This window comes from Primulina eburnea, chromosome 10 (genome assembly GCF_022965805.1).
Source record: "Primulina eburnea isolate SZY01 chromosome 10, ASM2296580v1, whole genome shotgun sequence".
Classification (NCBI taxonomy): domain Eukaryota; kingdom Viridiplantae; phylum Streptophyta; class Magnoliopsida; order Lamiales; family Gesneriaceae; genus Primulina; species Primulina eburnea.
In genome coordinates this window covers 14586523-14611313 of record NC_133110.1, presented here as the reverse complement: position 1 = coordinate 14611313, position 24791 = coordinate 14586523, and the positions used below count along the sequence as shown (strand labels likewise).

The window sequence follows — 24791 nt, the reverse complement described above, 5'->3', positions numbered from 1 at the left end:
TGAACTTATGGTGTGACTGAAAATTGTTATATTATATAAAATAATAATATAATATTATAAATAATGAAAAAGATATAGTTACCGATATAGTGATATTTCATGCTTTTAAGTTCCCAAAAATACTCTGCCATTAGAGCAGTCAGGTCCATCAAATTTCACTGCGAAGAACTACAATAATTTGTGTAAAGTTTATAGCTTATATTTTCATTGTCGAAATTATTTTCCATAAAATTATAATAGAAAAAAGTGGGAAAATAGAGTGTTGTTTTGAATGTTTTATATATATATATATAGAAAACCAACATTTAAAAATATGTTCTATTTAAATATATGTGTAATAAAAGAGTTACTTTGGAGAGAGTTCAAACAATTTTTATGGTTTATGCATAATATTTTAGGTTTGCTACCTTTTGCTATGACAAGCGAGCAAACTTGGGCCGCCACACATCGATTTGGTAATTAAAGAATTCGGTGGTGAACCCAAGTTGGTGATTTATTGTTAAATTTGATCGTGAATTATTTAGTTCTGGCCATATTGATAAGTTGTTTTTGATATTGGGTGAGAAAATTGAAGATAAGGCATTTCTAGATTTGATAAAAAGGTTGTTTGAATGTAAGATAGTCAACATTGAATTGGGTGGGGTTTGTTTAGGCAGGGGTCTGCCTCAAGAATCTGCCTTGAGTTGGATGTTGATCAATGTTTACTTTAATGGGTTTGATAAGGAAGTTCAAGAATTACTATTAAACACGAATAAAGAGATTCCTAAGTTCGTGGAAAATGATCTTGTACAGGCTGAAAGAGATTCAGACCATGTTTTTTTATAAGCCATTAAAGATTTATGTTGTCCGATTATTGTATGAGATATTGATTGTTACTTCAGGAACAAATATTGATGGCTTTAGAATTGAAGAATAGAGTAGTGAAGTTATTAGAACGTGATTTGGATTTGAGAGTGGATAAACTTACAACTGTCATTCATAGCACGATTCACTACAAAAAACGGAAGGCGTAGCGACGGTTTTAATAAAACCATCGCTATATAGCGACGGTCGCCTATTAAACTTAGCGACAATTTACTTAGCGACGGGTTTATTAAAACAATCGCTATATTAGCGACGGTTTATGATTGCGACAATTCCACAAATCGTCGCCCATGTGCGACGATCTTGTATTCTACCGTCGCTATGTTAGCGACCGTTTTCAATCAACCGTCACTTAATTTTAAAGACGGCAGGTTTTATCAAAACAGTCGCTATAGAGCGACAGTTTAAATAAACCGTCTCTTAATTTGATAAGCAACGGTTTTCATAAAATCGTCGCTATATAGCGACTGATTTTACAAAACCGTTGCTAAATATAGCGACGGGTTTTTCAAACCGTCGCTTAATATCAACGACGGTTTCTTAAAACTGTCGCAAAAATAGCGACAGTCTTCTTCCAAAGAACCGTCGCTATAAGCGACGGGAGTTGAAAACCGTTGCTTATAGAATGCGACGCAGCCTCTGGTGACGGATCACGAAACCGTCGTTAAAACCGTCGCCTTACCCTTTTCATTATCTAAATAATAATTCCAAACTATAACAAAAGAATCAATAATATTTTCAATATCAATCTTCATAGTTTAATCTAAAAATTAATGAAACTCTAATCAATTAATTGCATGCACAATGATATTAGTATTATTAAACATTAAGAGACCTGAAGTAATTAAATTTGATGTCATTATCTAATTTTATGTAACAAAAATCAGCTCAAACAAATGATAAATTATTTTATTTTGTTTAATAAAAAATATCGCCAAAGCCTATTTTTATAAAATTTGTGGTTCGTCTATAATTATCATATGCTAATAAATATTTCTTTATGTTTATAAACCAAATTAATCTTTTAAAATATGATATCATCTCTAACAATTTCATAAATTTGAAATAATAAAATACTATCATATTTAAGTAATTATTCTAGTTAATTATAAGAAAATCATATAAAAATTATTTCTCAATTTTTTAATATAATATCAAGATTTTGTTTTTTATTTCTGTGATATCATAATTTTGTGTGTTGTGTGTGTATTTGTATACTCAATCAGGAGTAGCTCTCTTGTGAGACGGTCTCACGAATCTTTATATGTGAGACGGGTCAACCATACCGATATTAACAATAAAAAATAATACTCTTAGCATAAAAAGTAATATTTTTCATGGAAGATCCAAATAAGAGATCCATCTCACAAAATACGATTCGTGATATCGTCTCACATAAGTTTTTGCACTCAACCCACATAAGTTTTTGCACTCAACCCGGAAGCCAATTTGCATGATTGAATTTTAGTTAATTTAGAATAATTTTTTTGCCACAATATAAAATACTTTTCATCAAATCAAGATTCTCTGCATTGGTGTCTCCTTTAAACCCTAAGCCTTCACCGCTTTCCACAGGCGAGTCTTCTGTGCTTAATAATTATTTTGAATTTGGTGTAAATACGAAAGAAATCCGTTGATTTTTTTCTGTACCGATAATCTTCGCTGTTTCACGGTTAAATTATTTCAACTCAAGATTTTTGTTAGCCCTTTATGTTTTCTGTAGTGGTTTTTGCCTTTCTGAAGTGCGTAAATTGATTTTAAAGTTCTGTGAATTTTTTTTGCTAGCATAAAGATGTCGTCTTTAAGGAATGCTATTCCAAGAAAAGCTCACAAGGAGCGCGCTCAACCGTAAGTGTGATTATTTTTTGGGGCCATTAATTTCTTTATTGCCCGTTTTGAAATATTTTGACGTATATTTCCGGTTCACTCAATTGATGATTTGTTTTGTGTACCAGGCATTTGAGAAGGAAATTTGGGCTGCTCGAAAAAAAATAAAGATTATGTCATTCGTGCACGAGCCTATCACCAGAAGGATCAAACTTTACTGGTAATTTCTACTACCCTGCGTCTTGTTGGTTTTGGTAGCATTTTATGAACGAAATTTGGCGAGTTCTTATTTTATGGTAAGTCTCTTCTGCGTGTTTATAACAGAAACTTAAGGAAAAAGCAGCATTGAGGAACCCAGATGAATTTTACTTCAAGATGATTAAAACAAAAATTGTTGGCGGAGTCCATAAACCTGAGTAAGCTGGAAAATTTTATTTATATGAGGTTATCTGTTCTCTTTTGAGGATATTTATTTGAGTGTAATTTTAATATTAGCTGTTGAATATGGATTTTGTAAAGGAGCCAGGCTAATAAGTACACTAACGAAGAGCTGATGTTGATGAAGACCCAAGACATTGGATATATTTTGCAGAAGCTTCAAACTGAAAAAAAAGTTTTATTTTAGAGTTTCTGGTTTGTTGGAACATTTCATGTTCAAAATCTTGATTTTGATGTTAACAAAAATTTTCATTGTGTTTCTAACATATTTACTCAAGTGTGAAGTTGCAAACACAAGAAGCAAGCTGAAACTGAATTCTGCACAAACTGAATTTCTGGCGAGCTTAGGTGATTTGATGATATCTCCCAGCAGTATGATCCAAATGACAATCCACCAATTGTACTGATTAGAAAACGCAATTTGGGACAAGTAGTGTTTCACATAAGTTATGCAAAATCGGATGTTATCATGGTCTAACTGATCGCTGAATAAACTAACTGATGACACGAAAACAGCAATAAGTTGGGTTTGAGCAGCTGTGGTATTTTGGTCATATCTCTCAGCTCGGTTATTGAAACGAAGCGATTCAGTATGCGTTGGAAAGATAAGACGATGATCTAAAAATCATCTTCAGAAGTCAAAGTGTGAATAGAAGCTTAAGATGCTGATAAATGGAAATGAAGCTCTTGGTTCTGCACAAGCTGAAATCAGCATAGCTGATTTCAGCACACCAGCTGAAACTGAACTGAACCGAACCAATTGAGCTGAACCAGACCAGCTGAAGACCAGTTGAACCAGACCAGCTGAAAACCAGTTGAACCAGACCAGTTGAACTGAACCAGGCCAACTGAACCGAACCAGCAGCTGACCAACTGAATTGAACTGAACCAGCTGCTGACCAGCTGAACAGAACTGAACCAGCAGTTGACCAACTGAACTGAACCAGCTGCTGACCAGTTGAACTGAATGACCAGTTGAGTTGACCAGTCGGGAAATTTTCCAGCAAGACGAATTTGACTGTTGCACTTCCCGAAACAGTACAGAAACTTTTCAAACGGTCATATTCTTGTGTCTAATGTATATATCATTGTTGGGGCTTATAAATAAAACATATTGAAGATCAAACAAGAGCTTTCCAAGGGGATTCAAAGCATGGGCAGTTAGCATGAATATATCAGCTAGTTGAGAGCACAAGCCCTTGTGTGAGGATACATTTGAGATGTACACTGTAAAGGATAAATTCCTCACACAATCACTCACACATATACAAGAGAGTTGAACATCAAAGTTTAGTTGAGTGAGTCTTCACACAAAGACGTAAAAGATTGTGTTGTAGTCTTTGCATATGAGACATTAAACAATATGCTGATTGTGAGGTGCTGCCTACAATCTTGAGTGCCAGGAGTTCAGTTTTAGGCGGTGGGTAAGTCCTAGCTGAATGGGTTTGTACAATGAGTTGTATAAATCAAAGTCTTCTAGTGAATCCTTCCCAAGGAGAAGAAGGGGTGACGTAGGAGTTGTTAATCTCCGAACATCCATATATAAATTCGTGTCTATTTATTTATTGCATTTACTTATCATTTCCACTGTTTTTAAAGATGCATTGTTGAAGCATTTTATGTGTTCTTCAAATACCAAAATATTGCATAACAAGTGTTTGACAAAATGCTTCAACCAAAATAGTTTTACTCATTCAACTTGCATATATTTTAAATGCTTTACAAAATCTTGAATCGGTTTCTACGAAGGATTATTTTGTGTGTTTTCCGCTTGGTTTAAAAACCAAACTCGATTTAATTCATCGGTGTTCAATATTTCAAGAACTGATCTATTGTAGCACAACGATTACGATAACCGATCCTAACAAGTGGTATCAGAGCGGGTTGTTCTTGAAAGAACATTGAAACTAATTTTGATGTTTAAAATTCAAAAATTTTAGATTTTTTAAACATATATATGCAAAACTAAATTTTCGCGCAGCTTGCAGCGACCATGGGAAAAATGGCATATCTCCTTGCTCGAGTGTCTAAATGATGAACCTCTTTTTGCGTTGCAAACTAGACTCATATAGGTTCGCAGCGGTATAAAATTTGCACCCTAATTATGCACCAGAAAATACAGTTTATTCGTTGAAGGCAGAGCATATGTGATGCGGCAGAAAATGAGCCATGAAAAAATTATTTAGTTATCCCTCTTCTTTTATAATTTTCAAAATTTCAAAAATATATGGGGAGAACTCATTAAAATTTTAATGGAGTTATTTTTTTTAAATATTGAGGGGGAGAAAATTTTGTGCTCAAAATATTTTGAAAATATGATTTTTTGATTCACACAAAAAGGGGGAGAAATATGTTAGTTGAATTAATTGTTTATCCAAATTTTGTGATCATCAAAAAGGAGGAGATTGTTGGAACATTTCATGTTCGCAATCTTGATTTTGATGTTAACAAAACTTGTTATTGTGTTTCTAACATATTTACTCAAGTGTGAAGTTGCAAACACAAGAAGCAAGCTGAAACTGAATTCTCCACAAACTGAATTTCTGGCGAGCTTCGGTTTTCGGATGATATCTCTCAGCTGGATGATCCAAATGACAATCCGTTAGTTGGAAAGATTTGAAAACTCAATTTGGGACAAGTCGTATTTCACATCAGTTGGGCAAAATCGGATGTTATCATGGTCTAACTGATCGTTGAATGACCGAACTGATGACACGAAAACAACAATCAATTGGGTTTGAGCAGCTGTGATATTTTGGTCATATCTCTCAGCTCGGTTATTGAAACGAAGCGATTCAGTATGCGTTGGAAAGATAAGACGATGATCTACAAATCATCTTCAGAAGTCAAAGTCTGAATAGAAGCTTAAGATGCTGATAAATGGCAATGAAACTACTCGTACTGCACAAGTTGAAATCAGCTATGCTGATTTCAGCACACCAGCTGAAACTGAACTGAACCGAACCAGTTGAGCTGAACCAGACCAGCTAAAGACCAGTTGAACCAGACCAGCTGAAAACCTGTTGAACCAGACCAGTTGAACTGAACCAGACCAACTGAACCGAACCAGCAGCTGACCAACTGAACTGAACTGAACCAGCTGCTGACCAGCTGAACTGAACTGAACCAGCAGTTGACCAACTGAACTGAACCAGCTGCTGACCAGTTGAACTGAATGACCAGTTGAGTTGACCAGAGTTGACCAGTCGGGAAATTTTCCAGCAAGACGAATTTGACCGTTGCATTTCCCGAAACAGTACAGAAACTTTTCAAACGGTCATATTCTTGTGTCTAACGTATATATCATTGTTGGGGCTTATAAATACAACATATTGAAGATCAAACAAGAGCTTTCCAAGGGGATTCAAAGCATGGGCAGTTAGCATGAATATATCATCTAGTTGAGAGCACAAGCCCTTGTGTGAGGATACATTTGAGATGTAAACTGTAAAGGATAAATTCCTTACACACAATAACTCACACATATACAAAGAGTTGAGCATCAAAGTTTAGTTGAGTGAGTCTTCACACAAAGACGTAAAAGATTGTGTTGTAGTCTTTGCATATGAGACATTAAACAATATGATGATTGTGAGGTGCTGCCTACAATCTTGAGTGCTAGGAGTTCAGTTTTAGGCAGTGGGTAAGTCCTAGCTGAATGAGTTTGTACAATGAGTTGTACAAATCAAAGTCTTCTAGTGAATCTGTGACGTCCCGAAATTTGAGATTCACATGAATCACGTGCGTGCAAGTTATTAAATTCCTTATGTATTTTATTAAATGATTTTAAAGCATGTTTATTTTATTAATCGGTGTTTTAATTCATGATTTATGAATTTTCATTATTTTAAATTATTATGCGTTTAGTGGATACACGTTAAAACGTTTTCCTTGAGTTTCATGTTTCAGGCGATGATTCGATTCGGGAACGAGGAAAAGAGATCGACGACGATTTTGGCCTTTTTAAAATGTGGTATTTGATTTTAAGTTGAGGTTGGGGCATTTTAACTAATTTATTAAGTTGTTAGTGATTTAAGAGTTTGAAACTTTTAAAATTAGCATTTAATGTGTGTTATTTTAAATTAGGGGACATTGCTTTTGTAGTGAGAAATTAACATTTTAATTAGCATTTTTTTGGCATTTTGATTAGCATTTTAATTAGCATTATTAATTCCTAATTAAGCAAATCAATTCTCTAATTTATCCTATTAACTCACGCACACACCACTAACACACATATTTACACGTTTTCTTCACACAACACACACATACACATTTCATTCCATATTTTGAGAGCAAAACCTAGGGTTATACTAGCAACAGCAGCCGCCCCTTCCCTTGTCAATTTCCAGCAAGATCTTTGTTGATTTTAATGCAAGAATTTAGTGCCACGTTCGTCCCGGATCAAGCCTCGCTCCGTTCCCGCATCGGTATCGCCGTTTCGGTAAAGTTTATCATCAAAAGGCACGTATATTCTGTTCTTTCTGCATCGAACTTGTCATATTATGCATTGTGTATTGTTATGCGTGAAAATCCATGTGTGACGTTCGTCGTTTGAGCGGAAAATGGTTTGAATGCGTTTGAAACACTTTTTAGATCTGAAATCTCGTAACTTACTGTTCTGATGAAAACTGCGATTTTTCTGTCGCGATTTTGAGAAAACTTTCAACTATAAAATTGTAGAACTTTTTGATACCTTCGATTTGATATAAAATTCGAGATTTTTGGATGAAAATTGAGTGAGTTATGATGTTTTTCGTGGGACTGCTCAAACTGCGACTTTTACGAAAATTGTATCCTTGAAGTTTAATGGTTGCAGGCTTCGTTGGGGATCGACGGGTGATCGTTGCTGCATATACGTACCTTGCTTATGTTATTTGGATGGTCACTAATGGTTCATTTCGGGTCGATAGGCACTAAGTTGAATCAAGAGTCGTAGGAAGAAACATTGTGTCGAATTTTGAGTTGTGTCGTCGTTGTTGATGGTTTGTTACTCTTGGGGTAATGATAATGTTTACTTGGGTTTGGTATAATGTCTTAGTGCTCTAGGAACGACTCATGGTGTCGTTTCATAGTCCGTGTAATCGAGTCTAGGATGTTCAGCAAAGCATGTACAGAATTTTCGTAAGTTCGCGATCACAGTGGGTACACGGACCCGTACACGGACCCTGACACGGGGTCCGTGCCTTTGTTTTCTTCTCGGTGTCTTTTTCCAATATCTACACGGACCCCTACACGGATGAGGGCACGGGGTCCGTGCCTTTGGGTTTCACTTAGTGTATTCTTCCAGTGCCTACACGGATGTCCACCCGGACCCTGACACGGGGTCTGTGCCTTTGCTTCCTTTCGGTGTCTACTTCCAGAGTCTACACGGATGTAGGTACGGGGTCCGTGTCCTTAGTTTTTGGGAAAAATAATTTAGTATGCTTTGAGGTTAGACGTCATGGTTTAGTGCAAGGATTATCAAGGTCGTGTCATGGGAAATTTTAGAATGTCCTAAGTAATGATTGAACTCGAGAGTAAGTATGATTTCTACGTTAAGTTATGCAAGTTAAGTATGCAAATTCAAGTTAGTATGTGCAGCAACGGCCCCAGTAGAAGTCCAACGAATCCCTCAGCGCCAAGTAAGTATGTATGATGTGCAAAGAAAATATTTTAAGTTTTTGAGGTATACTAAATGTCTTGTGACCAAATTATGAATGGGTTTGGAAGTCGGTGAACGTGGTCGAGGACCTCTCCGCCCCGTTAAATTATGAACGAGTTAGATCGTGGTTGGAAAGCGTTAAATTATGAACGGGGACCAACCAGCCCGTTAAATTATGAACGGGGATCTCATGTATGCGGCAGTGGATACGTCCTTGTCAGCCCAGTACTGTGGTGTGTCTGATCAGACGTTTATTATGCTATGGGTCATTTGCTTTGAAACATCCTTTACGCAAAATGAATTCATGTATGTTTTAGTATGCTCAAGTATGCAGTTATGATTATGAAAGTTTCACGTTATGGCACGTCTATGTATGTATGCAAGTCCAAGTTTATTATGCAAGTTCAAGTTTCAAGTTATGTACGTTCTATTTTTAAGATGCATGCAATTTTATTATGTGGTACTCGTTATCCCAGTTTTTACGTGTTGAGTCTTTAGACTCACTAGACTTGATCGATGCAGGTGACTATGTTGAGGAGACAGGAGGTGGTGACCAAGGGGCAGGCTTGGACTGAGTGGAAGGCTAGACCCGAGGACCGCAATGTTTGCATTTTATGCAAATTTTCAAAATACTCTGATTTTTAAATATCTGGATGCGAAATATTTTGAGACAGTTTCTTTTAGCAAAATTTTTATTGGTGACGGATGATTTTGAGATTTAATTTTTATGAATGTTGAGTGACGACCGTATGGATGTTTACATTTAAGAAAATTTTAATTTTTCCGCAAATTTTAAGTATGAAAAGTACGGTTCGTTAAAGTTGGTATCAGAGCGGTGTTCTTGTAAATGGTTATGCCTACTGCCAGTCGCAAGAAGCTCACGAAGTCAGACCTCAAGTCTGTAAGTTTTAATTTTTTTAAATTATTTCATGTATTAAACATTCAAGCCATGATTTCAGCATGTGCATGTTTTAATGCAATCACCTGTATGTTTACATGACATACGTTTTAGAGTACATGTTTATCTGTCGTTATGAATTGAGATTGGATCCTTAAAACTTTTATGCATGTTACGACATGAAATGAGAAATTGTTTAATCTTCTTGCATGTTGGTGTGGTGGAATTGGACATGAGCAAGAATTTTGCTTTGGGCGTCTGGAAATGATTTGTCTATATTAATTTTTGGTTAGTAGTACTGATGTTATACTTGTGGGTAATGAGTTAAACTTGACAATTACGAATGCTTTTGGGACTTGTAGATTTTCTAAGAAATTACTGATGGTTTTTGGTTGCTAGCTGAGTTGTTTTTTGAGAACTCCATGTAAGGATTAATTATTTGAGACTACGACGATATTTGGAAGTATACAAGCATAGAATTTATTTACGATGCATGCTCCCCTTAGTTGGATTTAAGGATTTAATTGCACGAATTGAGAATTTTAAGGACCTAGTGGTAATGACCAATAGTTTCAGGACCTAAGTGCAAAGATAAAAATCCTAAGGGACTAGTTTCGAAGTTATCGTTTGGGATTAAATTCCGAGTTTCGAGGATTTTAAGGTTTAATGAGACTAAAATCGAAGATTTTATTGGTGACGGGAAATGCAAATTTTGAAGAGTTGTAGGGCCAAAAATGTAAGTTCTAGAACTTTAAGGGTCAAATTGCAAATTCAGAAAATTTTGGGGATTAAATTCGAATTTTTGAGGAACACTTGGGTTAAATCAGTAAATTTCGAGGCTATGAGAATTGAATTTGGGTCTAATAAGCTTAAAATTTTTGAATTTTGTGTTGCGAGAAACTTACACAATGAAATTAAGAACACCAAGAACTTATGGATAAATGTGGAATTTCCGAAATTTAGGACAAACTGGATAATTTTGAGGAAATAATGAATTAATGCTACAATTTTAAGGAATTTGGAGGGCTAGTTTAGCAGTAAGTGAGAATTGAATGGTTTAAATGATAGGAATTTTCGATGATTTAAGCTCGAAGGGATCATTAGAACCTTGAAGTATCTGAGTTATAATGTTATAAGGAATGGTAATCAAGGACATTGTTGGATGAATCAATCTCGGACTTGAAAATTTAAGCGTTAGTGAAATAATGTTGTGGCAAATTAAGAATTTAATGTGATGATGATTTAAGGTAAAGTTGAGCAGTTAGTTAAGTTATAAGACTAGACATTGAGATAACGGATTGTTGGGAACTGAAGTTTGAGGTGTCATAAGTTTTAGTTTTGATCTTAACAGTTAGGACTATACTTTTACTGGAATTTGATTTTTCTTGAAAGTTGGGTATGATTGATGGTTAGGTTACTCGATAGATTCATGTAAGGATTGAGGTAGACGCCTTGTCTTGAGGAAATTTTGTAATCCATTAAGCAACTTGGGAATAAGTGAAGGTGTGTGTTTGGAATTAGGTTATCCAAAACTATTTGGACTGCGTAAGGTTGAATTTCAAATTTATGGGATATTTATTCATACGAAATTGTTGGGTTAAATAAAAACAAAAGAGAATTAGTGGTGTTCAACATAAGTTATCAATGAATGAATATTAAGATTTTTTTTATTGAGTAAGAAATCAAAGAGCTTGACATGGGGATTCTAGAATTCTATGGGTTATAAGTGGAGTTGATATATTAGAGTTAGTCCATCATTAACAAAAGAAGCTTATTAAGTTTTATACGCTAGAATTAATTGAGTATTGAGGATACGTCTAAGTGATACATTCGTTCCAATGAGGAAGGCTCAAGTGTCTTAGGCTTTAACTATATTGTAATCGTGAAGAAAATAGTTTAAGCTTGTGATTGATGCTAGAAAGTTTTTATTATTTAAGGAGATGATCGATATTATATATTTTGGGGTTTTACGGATTTATGTTACTCGAAATTAAAGGTTGGCAACAATTTTATATTTGGTATGTACTCGTAAATAGCTAAGTTATGTAAGTTTGTATCGTAAGGTAAATATTCGATTCAAGGATTGTAGGCCGATATTAACATATGGGGATTAAGATAAGATTTAACTTTTAAGTGTATTGCTGAGGATGGAAGTTGATCAATAACCGTTGGTGCTATGACCTCTTAGGTTGGACTGCATAAAGACGTATGTAATAGTTCGATGAGCATTAGGGGTATGGTATGAGAAAGTAAGATACGATAAGTTTGAACCTCTATTCCTAATATTGGGAATTGTGAGAAAAGTCGGAATTCGAGTTCATGGCAAAGTAAAACTAAGATGCCATAAGTCGTTTTAAGTTGTGATTCGCAAACGAGGTTTTTGGTAGGTAATTTAATTAGGATTGAAGAGACGTAAGGAAAAAATAAGACTTAATTTTATTCAGAGTAGCGCAGCGGTAGCGTGGTTCGTTGGGATACTAGAATTAAGAATCTAACTTTTGGATTATCAAGGATAAGCGAATTTCGGGGACGAAATTCAAATTAAGGGGGATAGATTGTGACGTCCCGAAATTTGAGATTCACATGAATCACGTGCGTGCAAGTTATTAAATTCTTTATGTATTTTATTAAATGATTTTAAAGCATGTTTATTTTATTAATCGGTGTTTTAATTCATGATTTATGAATTTTCATTATTTTAAATTATTATGCGTTTAGTGGGTACACGTTAAAACGTTTTCCTTGAGTTTCATGTTTCAGGCGATGATTCGATTCGGGAACGAGGAAAAGAGATCGACGACGATTTTGGCCTTTTTAAAATGTGGTATTTTATTTTAAGTTGAGGTTGGGGCATTTTAACTAATTTATTAAGTTGTTAGTGATTTAAGAGTTTGAAACTTTTAAAATTAGCATTTAATGTGTGTTATTTTAAATTAGGGGACATTGCTTTGTAGTGAGAAATTAACATTTTAATTAGCATTTTTTTGGCATTTTGATTAGCATTTTAATTAGCATTATTAATTCCTAATTAAGCAAATCAATTCCCTAATTTATCCTATTAACTCACGCACACACCACTAACACACATATTTACACGTTTTCTTCACACAACACACACATACACATTTCATTCCATATTTTGAGAGCAAAACCTAGGGTTATACTAGCAACAGCAGCCGCCCCTTCCCTTGTAAATTTCCAGCAAGATCTTTGTTGATTTTATTGCAAGAATTTAATGCCACGTTCGTCCCGGATCAAGCCTCGCTCCGTTCTCACATCGGTATCGTCGTTTCGGTAAAGTTTATCATCAAAAGTCACGTATATTCTGTTCTTTCTGCATCGAACTTGTCATATTATGCGTTGTGTATTTTTATGCGTGAAAATCCATGTGTGACGTTCGTCGTTTGAGCGGAAAATGGTTTGAATGCGTTTGAAACACTTTTTAGATCTGAAATCTCGTAACTTACTGTTCTGATGAAAACTGCGATTTTTCTGTCGAGATTTTGAGAAAACTTTCAACTATAAAATTGTAGAACTTTTTGATACATTCGATTTGATATAAAATTCGAGATTTTTGGATGAAAATTGAGTGAGTTATGATGTTTTTCGTGGGACTGCTCATACTGCGACTTTTACGAAAATTGTATCCTTGAAGTTTAATGGTTGCAGGCTTCGTTGGGGATCGACGGGTGATCGTTGCTGCGTATAGGCACCTTGCTTATCTTATTTGGACGGTCACTAATGGTTCATTTCGGGTCGATAGGCACTAAGTTGAATCAATAGTCGTAGGAAGAAACATTGTGTCGAATTTTGAGTTGTGTCGTTGTTGTTGATGGTTTGTTACTCTTGGGGTAATGATAATGTTTACTTGGGTTTGATATAATGCCTTAGTGCTCTAGGAACGACTCATGGTGTCGTTTCATAGTCCGTGTAATCGAGTCTAGGATGTTCAGCAAAGCATGTACAGAATTTTCGTAAGTTCGCGATCACAGTGGGTACACGGACCCGTACACGGACCCTGACACGGGGTCCGTGCCTTTGTTTTCTTCTCGGCGTCTTTTTCCAGTATCTACACGGACCCATACACGGATGAGGGCACGGGGTCCGTGCCTTTGGGTTTCACTTAGTGTATTCTTCCAGTGCCTACACGGATGTCCACCCGGACCCTGACACGGGGTCCGTGCCTTTGCTTCCTTTCGGTGTCTACTTCCAGAGTCTACAAGGATGTAGGTACGGGGTCCGTGTCCTTTGTTTTTGGGAAAAATAATTTAGTATGCTTTGAGGTTAGACGTCATGGTTTAGTGCAAGGATTATCAAGGTCGTGTCATGGGAAATTTTAGAATGTCCTAAGTAATGATTGAACTCGAGAGTAAGTATGATTTCTACGTTAAGTTATGCAAGTTAAGTATGCAAATTCATGTTAGTATGTGCAGCAACGGCCCCAGTCAAAGTCCAATGAATCCCTCAACGCCAAATAAGTATGTATGACGTGCAAAGAAAATATTTTAAGTTTTTGAGGTATGCTAAATGTCTTGTGACCAAATTATGAATGGGTTTGGAAGTCGGTGAACGTGGCCGAGGACCTCTCCGCCCCGTTAAATTATGAATGGGTTAGATCGTGGTTGGAAAGCGTTAAATTATGAACGGGGACCAACCAGCCCGTTAAATTATGAACGGGGATCTCTTGTATGCGGCAGTGGATACGTCCCTATCAGCCCAGTACTGTGGTGTGTCTGATCAGACGTTTATTATGCTATGGGTCACTTGCTTTGAAACATCCTCTACGCAAAATGAAGTCATGTATGTTTTAGTATGCTCAAGTATGCAGTTATGATTAAGAAAGTTTCACGTTATGGCACGTCTATGTATGTATGCAAGTCCAAGTTTATTATGCAAGTTCAAGTTTCAAGTTATGTACGTTCTATTTTTAAGATGCATGCGATTTTATTATGTAATACTCGTTATCCCAGTTTTTACGTGTTGAGTCTTTAGACTCACTAGACTTGATCGATGCAGGTGACTATGTTGAGGAGACAGGAGCTGGGGACAAAGGGGTAGGCTTGGACTGAGTGGAAGGCTAGACCCGAAGACAGCAATGTTTGCGTTTTATGTAAAGTTTCAAAATACTCTGATTTTTAAATATCTGGATGCGAAATATTTTGAGACAGTTTCTTTTAGCAAAATTTTTATTGGTGACAGATGATTTTGAGATTTAATTTTTATGAATGTTGAGTGACGACCGTATGGATGTTTACATTTAAGAAAATTTTAATTTTTCCGCAAATTTTAAGTATGAAAAGTACGGTTCGTTACAGAATGCTTCCCAAGGAGAAGAAGGGGTGACGTAGGAGTTGTTAATCTCCGAACATCCATAAACAAATTCGTGTCTATTTATTTATTGCATTTACTTATCATTTCCACTGTTTTTAAAGATGCATTGTTGAAGCATTTTATGTGTTCTTCAAATACCAAAATATTGTATATCAAGTGTTTGATAAAATGCTTCAACCAAAATAGTTTTACTCATTCAACTTGCATATATTTTAAATGCTTTACAAAATCTTGAATCGGTTTCTACGAAGGATGATTTCGTGTGTCTTCTGCTTGGTTTAAAAACCAAACTCGATTTAATTAATCGGTGTTCAATATTTTAAGAACCGAGCTATTATATCTCAACGATTACGATAACCGATCCTAACACTGGTTTTTTGGGTCTCGGATTCTCGAGATAGCTGTCATGCAGGTTCTTTATTCTGAAATTTAACTTTTTGGATGCAGAAAATTGAAAGACTTAATGGTATGCTGCATTCTCTTGACAATCAGTCATCATCTAAACATGTTTATTATGCCGACAACAGGTGAGTGATCAAGCCTTTTTTCTGCTGATTCTTGATAGTTTTCATACCCATTTTTTAGAGTAGTCAATTTCATGTTATAACAGTTATGTCACCACCAAAGTTTATTCTTTTCTCATTATTAGATATGGTCACTTCTGATAGCTCAATTAATTTATTTTTTCAAAGTCATTTTATTCTCTTCTGCTTTAGAAAGAAAGTCTAATATGTAATCTAGGCAATTAAGATAAAACTATCCGAAGGCCAATTTCAAAAGTTCAATGACCAAGGGGCAATGAGACTGTCTTCTCTGGAACTTCTGTTTGAATCACTTGAATTCCATGTTTATACTTGTGTGTCTGCAAATGACAGATTTTTTTTTCATCCAAGATAGTGATTTGGTGGTAATGTACTGGTCACACAAAGTATTAATGCATAAAATAGTGCATGAAAAATATTGCTCAGTAGTATAGCATTTTGAGCTTAGTAGATATTTTTGTGTTTCATGAAGTATGTTGGCTGGCTGTTGATTCTCTTTCTAGAGAGGAGGCAAGAGAAGTACGCAAAAACGTTTCAGAACAAGGGAACCCATCAGCTTTTTAAGACTTGCCTAAAGTTTTTTTGAGGTACTGAAAGCTATTTTTTTTAGTCAATTGCCTACTACGAAATTGGATTGCCAGGTTGATAACTTGTTTCTACTTGCCTCCCCACAATTAAGATCCCTACCGAGTACTGAATGATATCATTACCGTCAATCCATAAGCTATATTGGAAAAACGAAGTGGACTACAAATTTTCCTTGACAATCAGAAATAATTTGCTTTAGTCTGCATGTCCTCACACCTCTTTCATTCGTCTCTTCACCACCCATACTGTACCCCCTTTAAGTTATCAATACCTCACTTGTTGATTGAATATGGTGATATTTGGCGCCTTGTCGTAATATCTTATTTTTCTTATTGAATTTAGTTTTCAATTTCTACTTCTTTGGTATTCCCTGCTATTGTTCTATTTTTCTCTTCAAAAACTTTTTGGATTTGTTGGTCACAAATATATACCAATTGGGAATATCAATCGCATGCTATGTGAGTTAATTATAATTCCATTTATGCGTGAATGATAAATATTTATGGCCGTGTGTCCTTTTTGTCTTGTCTGGACTTAATACTGGGCTTCTATTTCTTCCCAGAGATCAATACTATCCCGTCATTGTGTGTAACGTCTCAGATTCGACGACTGTCCTCACTGTACCAAGACGAGTCTTTCCAGCGTGTTTATGTGAAGGCCCTAAATCCTTGCTTTGAAAATTTGGGGAAAATTAAAAAATTTCTTTTTAAAGAACTCAAATTGCCTCATTCATAAAATCAACTGTTAAATCACGTTCAATGTTTAAAAATAAAGCAGCGGAAGAAAATAAAGTTTGCCAACAATTTCAATTTAAAAATATCCACGACTGATAAAAATTGTTTGCGGAATAAAATAACAACTGCTGCACTGAGGTCCTCGGGTGACACTACTGCCGACCCAAGCTGGCTCACTGGTCCCCGCCCTCGGCCCTGGCCTCATCAGTACCTACAACAATCAAGTCTAGTGAGCCTAAAGACTCATCATAAATTTATCGCAGGTAACGAGTAAAAATCTGAATTAAAATATGCACGGGATAAAATTTCATGTCATGAGGCATGCTGAAAATAATCTGTACTCATGCTGAAAATAAACTGTACTGAGCAATTATAATACGTGCATAACTGAACTGATAATCACAGTAAAAATGTTTGCTCCTTGGAGCCTGTACTGAAATAACTTGTAAAATTTTCTGTTGAGATAATGTTTTACGCCTGTGGCCACTGCACTAAGCTGAAACTGATCGGTAACTGGCTACCGGGGAGGCTGAAACTGAACTGAGCTGGCCGGTCACTGGCGACCGGGTGGTACCATACTGAACTGATCGGTCACTGGCGACCGTATAAAATAACACTCCCACATAGTGAATGAACCACAAGCCATATCGCATAAATCTCAAAAATATCATTTTCTGTTTTCATGCACGTAATATAATTTAACTGGCATAATGAAAAATCCTGTAATTTACCAACTGGATTGGATTGGATCGTCCCCAGGCTCGCTGCAACTTAACTGTGCCATGAAAAACATGCAAATGCTAAAACTTGACCAACTATGCAATTTACGTACAAAAGATGCGACTATGACGCCTAATGACTTCTTATTTAATCATGACTCTGAACCAAACCCGAACCAACACTGAACCGTCATTTAGTCATGATTAAAATACGCTAAAAATACTGAAATAATGCTCCTAAAATTATTAGGGACGAAATCTAGGTGAAATGGAGGCCAAAACACGAAACGCTCTTTCAAGAGTCAATTTTGCACATCGCACCGTAAATTCTCGTACGGCCTCAAAAATGATCCGAATCACGAACGGTCGAAAGCATGACCTTCCGAACTCAAAGGGGCACTGTCCAGTCCAAGGCCATAGGCTAAAAGCCCACCGAGAACTCAAACGACGTCTCTGAACAGCAGCCTACTTGCTGTCAAAAATACAGCAGCTGCGCAAGTGTAGTGTCTTGCTTTGATCGATGTCTTGTGTCGTTCCAGTGGCCATTTGATTGACCATGGCACGATCTAGACATCTAGAGGCATGGTATGAACCGTGGCTAAGGGCCATAGGCCAACCAAGATCCATACCAAGCAACCAAAACCGAAATGCATATGCTGAAATTTGAAGGGGGCCGAAGGGACATGGGGGCTGTTGTGCTGTTTTTATTAAAAACCGATGAGCCATGGACCAAGCCACCAAAAGGGCGACTTAGTCACGTCTTAGACATGCTAGGAGAGTGATCCAACCATGGCTAAGAGCCCTTGGGGCAGCCAAGATCAGATCAAACCCTCAAGACAAGAAACTGAAATATTTTTCGAACAAGATTCTGCGCTAATGGGGAGGTTGTTGTCCTGTGCTCGTTCCAGCATGTATGGAACTGAAACTCACGATCTATCATGGCCCTAACATGTCCTAGTACATGTCTATATGTATCCTCAAGCCCCTGGAACGATCCATCCCTGAAATCGAAACAAAACATACCAATCGTGAAGCATGAAAGTCGATAGAAAAATCTTTGCAGAATTTTTTGTTTCGTGTCTATTGAAAATTTCGGTTTTTAGCATGATGAAATCTGATCATGTACTGAAAAATAATTGCTAATATGACTTGACTGAGGTTTAGAAAAAGTATATACATGCCTTGGATTTGTTTGAAATAGAAACGAAAAGATGGGACGACTCGGCGCGGAGGAGACGGAGTTGCTTCCTTTTCTACCTTACCTTGCTCTTGATTTTTCTCCCTTGCTTCCTACTGAGTTCCCACGGTTTTTCTACTGAAAAATACTCTGAATTTCGTGAATGAGGGAGGGGGAATGATGGTTAGGAGAGTGAGGGAAGTGGGTGCAAGATAAAGGGGATAATGCAAGACCAAGTCTCCCAATCCTTTCAAATTTGAAAAGTTGTTTGATATCAAATCTTTTGGGGTGTTTGATGGATGGGGTGGCCGATTCTTTTCTAGCTAAACTAGACTAGGAATAGGTTAGGATAATGCTCTAACATTAATTAATTAAGGTGGAACAAAATAATTAAAAAGCTTAACATCTTAAACTAATCAAGAATGGGTCAAAGATGAGTTGGCAAATGAATTATCTAGACAATGAGGTGGCCGAAAATTTGATCTTTAAATGGAGGGGAATTGTTGATTATCTAGTAAATTAATAACCCTTAAAAGCCATACTAATCCTTTAATTAATTTAGTGAACTAACCTCTTAATTAAAGAACTTAAATGCATTTATTTTTCTACTCACCTCAAGTAACTTAAATAAATCCTCAAACCTCCTAAATAACTTAAATTAATTTACTTGATAGCTAAATTAAATCCTGGAAATATTTTCTAAATCTTAAATTCTATCTCAAAACTCCAACTCCGGTCCGGCCTCACTGAAATAACTGAAATGCTAGAAAAATCGAACTACTGAACTGAAATAATAAAATAATTAACTTCAACCAAATGCATTTAAAATAATCATGCAATGAAGTCAATTAAATTTAAAAATCTAGAATTATGCATGGCTTATACGTCTACTGATTTACGGGTTCTACAGCTTATTTCCTAACTCACACGCACCCTGGGAAACTTCCCAGGACGACACCCATCCCAAAATTGCCCCAAGTTAAGTACGCTTAACTTTGAAGTTCTTATGTGATGAGCTACCGAAAAGAAGATGCACCTTTGTGATATAAGTAGTACCAATAAAATATTTTAAGCCCTCTTCAACTGTACAGTCCATTACATTGAACAGTCTAGGAATCCCTCTCATTCTCGTGCGGATCAGTTCATTAATGTTCCCTCCACCTAGAAGCCTGCCAGGAGCCGCTCATTGTCCGTGCAACTGATGGCACCGGCGATCACCCCCCGCCCTCTTCGGCCCCGGGCCTCACATGCCCACCAGCTTCCGCTTGGTTCGTCCCCGAACCACACCGTACTAAGAGAGGTCGGCTCTGATACTACTTGTAACGCCCCAGATTCGACGACTGTCCTCACTGTACCAAGACGAGTCTTTCCAGCGTGCTTATGTCCTCACTCACACGCACCCTGTGAAACTTCCCAGGAGGTCACCCATCCCAAAATTGCCCCAAGTCAAGCACGATTAACTTTGGAGTTCTTAAATGATGAGCTACCGAAAAGAAGATGCACCTTCGTGATATGAGTAGTACCAATCAAATCTTTTAAGCCCTCTTCAACTGTACAGTCCATTACATTGAACAGTCTCGGAATCCCTCTCATTCTCGTGTTGGTCGGTTCATTCATGTTCACTCCACCTAGAAGCCTGCCAGGAGCCGCTCATTGTCCGTGCAACTGATGGCACCGACGATCACCCCCCGCCCTCTTCGGCCTCGGGCCTCACATTGTGAGTGCTGTATCTTTGTATAAATTTTATGGGAATTAGGGGATGATACTTTTCTCCATCATTTATCCTTGCCACTTGCCGAACTTTGTTTCAAGAAATCGAATTGATGCACAAGTGCTAGAGCATTTAAACCCAACTGACGTGTAATGCACATGGGCTATTCCCGTTTGGGCTTAAGTCCCCTCACGGTTATCCCATTACCCATTACTCATAGAACTTCTCCAGCCCAGGCACTGGAGCTTTTACCTCCCCAGGATTAGAACCCAATCGCCGGTGCCATCAGTTGCACGGACAATGAGCGGCTCCTGGCAGGCTTCTAGGTGGAGAGAACATGAATGAATCGACCCACACGAGAATGAGAGAGATTCCGAGACTGTTCAATGTAATGGACTGTACAGTTGAAGAGGGCTTAAAAGATTTGATTTGTACTACTCATATCACGAAGGTGCATCTTATTTTCGGTAGCTCATCACATAAGAACTCCAAAGTTAAGCGTGCTTGACTTAGGGTAATTTTGGGATGAGTGACCTCCTGACAAGTTTCCTAGGGTGCGTGTGAGTGAGGACATAAGCACGCTGGAAAGACCCGTCTTGATACAGTGAGGACAGTCGTCGAGTCTGGGGTGTTACAAGTGGTATCAGAGCCGACCTCTCTTAGTACGGCGTGGTTCGGGGACGAACCAAGCGGAAGCTGGTGGGCATGTGAGGCCCGTGGCCGAAGAGGGTGTGTTACGACCTAGATTTGACGAATGTCCTCACTGTACCAAGACGAGTCTTTTAAGCGTGCTTATGTCCTCACTCACACGCACCCTGAGAAACTTCCCAGAGGGTCACCCATACAAAAATTACCCCAAGTCGAGCACGCTTAACTTTGGATTTCTTATGTGATGAGATGCCGAAAAGAAGATGCACCTTCATGATATGAGAAATACATATTAAATCTTTTAAGCCCTCTTCAACTGTATAGTCCGTTACATTAAACAGTCTTGGAATCCCTCTCATTCCGGTGTGGGATCGGTTCATTCATGTTCCCGTCACCTAGAAGCATGCCAGGAGCTGCTCACTGTCCGTGCAACTGATGGCACCGGCGATCAGCCCCCGCCCTCTTTGGCCCCGGGCCTCACATGCCCACCAGCTTCCGCTTGGTTCGTCCCCGAACCACACCGTACTAAGAGAGGTCGGTTTTGATACCAACTGTAACTCCCAGATTTGACGACTGTCCTCACTGTACCAAGACGAGTCTTTCCAGCGTGCTTATGTCCTCACGCACACGCACCCTGAGAAACTTTCCAGAGGGTCACCCATCCCAAAACATCCCCAAGTCGAGCACGCTTAACTTTGGAGTTCTTATGTGATGAGCTACCGAAAAGAAGATGCACTTTCGTTATATGAGTAGTACATATCAAATCTTTTAAGCCCTCTTCAACTGTATAGTCTATTACATTGAACAGTCTCGGAATCCCTCTCATTCCGGTGTGGGATCGGTTCATTCATGTTCTCTTCACCTTGAAGCCTGCCAGGAGCCGCTCATTGTCCGTGCAACTGATGGCAACGGCGATCACCCCCCGTCCTCTTCGGCCCCGGGCCTCACAGGAGCTCAACTGGTACCAGGATTGCTTCCAAGATCTATATAAGTCCAGGAGGTCTTGGGTTCTAATCCTAAGGAGGTAAAAGCTCTAGCGCCTGGGCTGGAGAAGTTCTATGAGTAATGGGTAATGGGATAACCGTGTGGAGACTTAAGCCCAATCGGGAACAGCACATGTGCATCACAAAAAATTTTCATGTGAGGCCTGGGGCCGAAGAGGGCGGGGGGTGATCGCCGGTGCCATCAGTTGCACAGACAATGAGCGCTCCTGGCAGGGTTCTAGGTTGAGGGAACATGAATGAACCGACCCACACGAGAATGAGAGGGATTCCGAGATTGTTCAATGTAATGGACTGTACAGTTGAAGAGGGCTTAAAAGATATTATTTGTACTACTCATATCACGAAGGTGCATCTTCTTTTCGGTATCTCATCACATAAGACCTCCAAAGTTAAGCGTGCTTGACTTGGGGCAATTTTGAGATGGGTGACCTCCTGGGAAGTTTCCTAGGGTGCGTGTGAGTGAGGACATAAGCACGCTGGAAAGACCCGTCTTGATACAGTGAGGACATTCGTCGAATCTGGGGCGTTACAAGTTGGTATCAGAGCCGACTTCTCTTAGTACGGTGTGGTTCGGGGATGAACCAAGCAGAAGCTGGTGGACATGTGAGCCCCGGGGCCGAAGAGGGCGGGGGGTGATCGCCGGTGCCATCAGTTGCACGGACAATAAGCGGCTCCTGGCAGGCTTCTAGGTGGAGGGAACATGAATGAACCGACCCACATGGGAATGAGAGGGATTCCGAGAATGTTCAATGTAATGGACTGTACAGTTGAAGAGGGCTTAAAAGATTTGATTTGTACTACTCATATCACGAAGGTGCATCTTCTTTTCGTTAGCTCATCACATAAGAACTCCAAAGTTAAGCGTGCTTGACTTGGGGCAATTTTGAGATGGGTGACCTCCTGGGAAGTTTCCCAGGGTGTGTGTGAGTGAGGACATAAGCACGCTGGAAAGATCCGTCTTGATACAGTGAGGACAGTCGTCGAATATGGGGCGTTACAGGGCGGGGGGTGATCGTCGGTGCCATCAGTTGCACGGACAATTAACGGCTCCTGACAGGCTTCTAGGTGGAGGGAACATGAATGAACCGACCCACACGGGAATGATAGGGATTCCGAGACTGTTTAATGTAGTGGACTGTACAGTTGAAGAGGGCTTAAAAGATTTGATTTTTACTACTCATATCACGAAAGTGCATCTTCTTTTCGATAGCTCATCACATAAGAACTCCAAAGTTAAGCGTGCTTGACTTAGGGCAATTTTGGGATGGGAGACCTCCTGGGAAGTTTCCGAGGGTGCGTGTGAGTGAGGACATAAGCACGCTGGAGAGACCCGTCTTCATACAGTAAGGACAGTCGTCGAATATGGGGCGTTACATGACGTTTCTTGTATCATGAACTACTTTCTATCATATTCCCTAAAGGGTCTTGCTTGTTGGCAATCGTTGTTGCATTTTCCTAAAATTTAATCCTTTTTCTATGCTGTATCTTTCTACTTTGATTTTGGGTATTTAGTTTTATTCCAAATGACTTTTTTGTTTCTTGTAGAACATAACTTTATCGAATCAAATGGTTGGTTATCTGTCCGTCGTGCACAAATCCTTGTCCTTTTGATGAGTTTTGCTTTGGTTGATTTCCAAATTTTTTTTCAGTCTCTCCTTGGCTTTAGGCCTTCATATTAATTTTGTTTCTCTTCTACATCGAGGAAGTTAGACTAGAATTTGTGGCTGAGGAGTTTAGTTTAATCGTGTATAGAAACACGGTCAACATGCAGGAAGACAAATTCTTCATATCGAGAGCTAGAGGCTAGAAAAAAACGGTTAAAAGATCTAGAGAAAATATACACGGATATGTCTATGCAGAAAGAGTTACAGGTATCAATATTTCAGAGAGTACGTTATACGCTTCATTTTTTCCTTGTTTCGCTGTAGGGTAATCATTTTAATGCATCATTGGTGCAGAAAAGGGGTAAGAAATGCAAAATGCGTGAAGATGAAATGGTTAGTCCCACTTCAAGACCCGTGTATAAATGGCGACAGGAAAGGAAACGTTGAATATAATACTTATATAACGAAGATTTCTTGAATGAGAACCTGAGGAGGGGACGTGCAACAATATCCTGTAGTCATCTGGGAAGCACAATTTTCGTAACTCTGTGGAAACTGCGTGATTTTTTAATCGGAACAACCGTAAACGTTGAAACATAATTTTTCTGTGACTGATGTTGGAAACAAAAGTATACTTCAATGTTTTCATAACCAGATCACCTTCATAACCGGACCGGTGATCGAATCGAAAAACACATGTTGAATTTATGGTATATAAAATAATAATATAATATTATAAATAATGAAAAAGATATAGTTACCGATATAGTGATATTTCATGCTTTTAAGTTCCCAAAAATACTCTGCAATTAGAGCAGTCAGATCCATCAAATTTCACTGCGAAGAACTACAATAATGTGTGTAAAGTTTATAGCTTATATTTTCATTGTATAAATTATTTTCCATAAAAATATAATAGAAAAAAGTGGGAAAATAGAAAACTAACATTTAAAAATATGTTCTATTTAGATATATGTGTAATAAAAGAGTTACTTTGGAGAGAGTTCAAACAAGTTTTATGGTTTATGCATAAGTTTTTAGGTTTTCTACCTTTTGCTATGA

At 37.9% G+C, this 24791-nt stretch overlaps 1 protein-coding gene and 1 pseudogene across 1 annotated transcript in view; both read left to right on the top strand.

Moving 5' to 3' along the window:
• Nucleotides 1–1013, top strand: part of LOC140842921 (probable U3 small nucleolar RNA-associated protein 11) — a 185619-nt gene extending 184606 nt beyond the window's left edge. The window contains exons 9-10 of the mRNA XM_073211125.1: nt 619–813; nt 882–1013. Of these exons, the coding sequence (XP_073067226.1) occupies nt 619–813; nt 882–1013 (327 nt within the window). The remainder of the gene's footprint in view (nt 1–618; nt 814–881) is intronic.
• Nucleotides 1014–2656: 1643 nt separating this feature from the next.
• Nucleotides 2657–24791, top strand: part of LOC140803843 (probable U3 small nucleolar RNA-associated protein 11) — an 86801-nt pseudogene continuing 64666 nt past the window's right edge.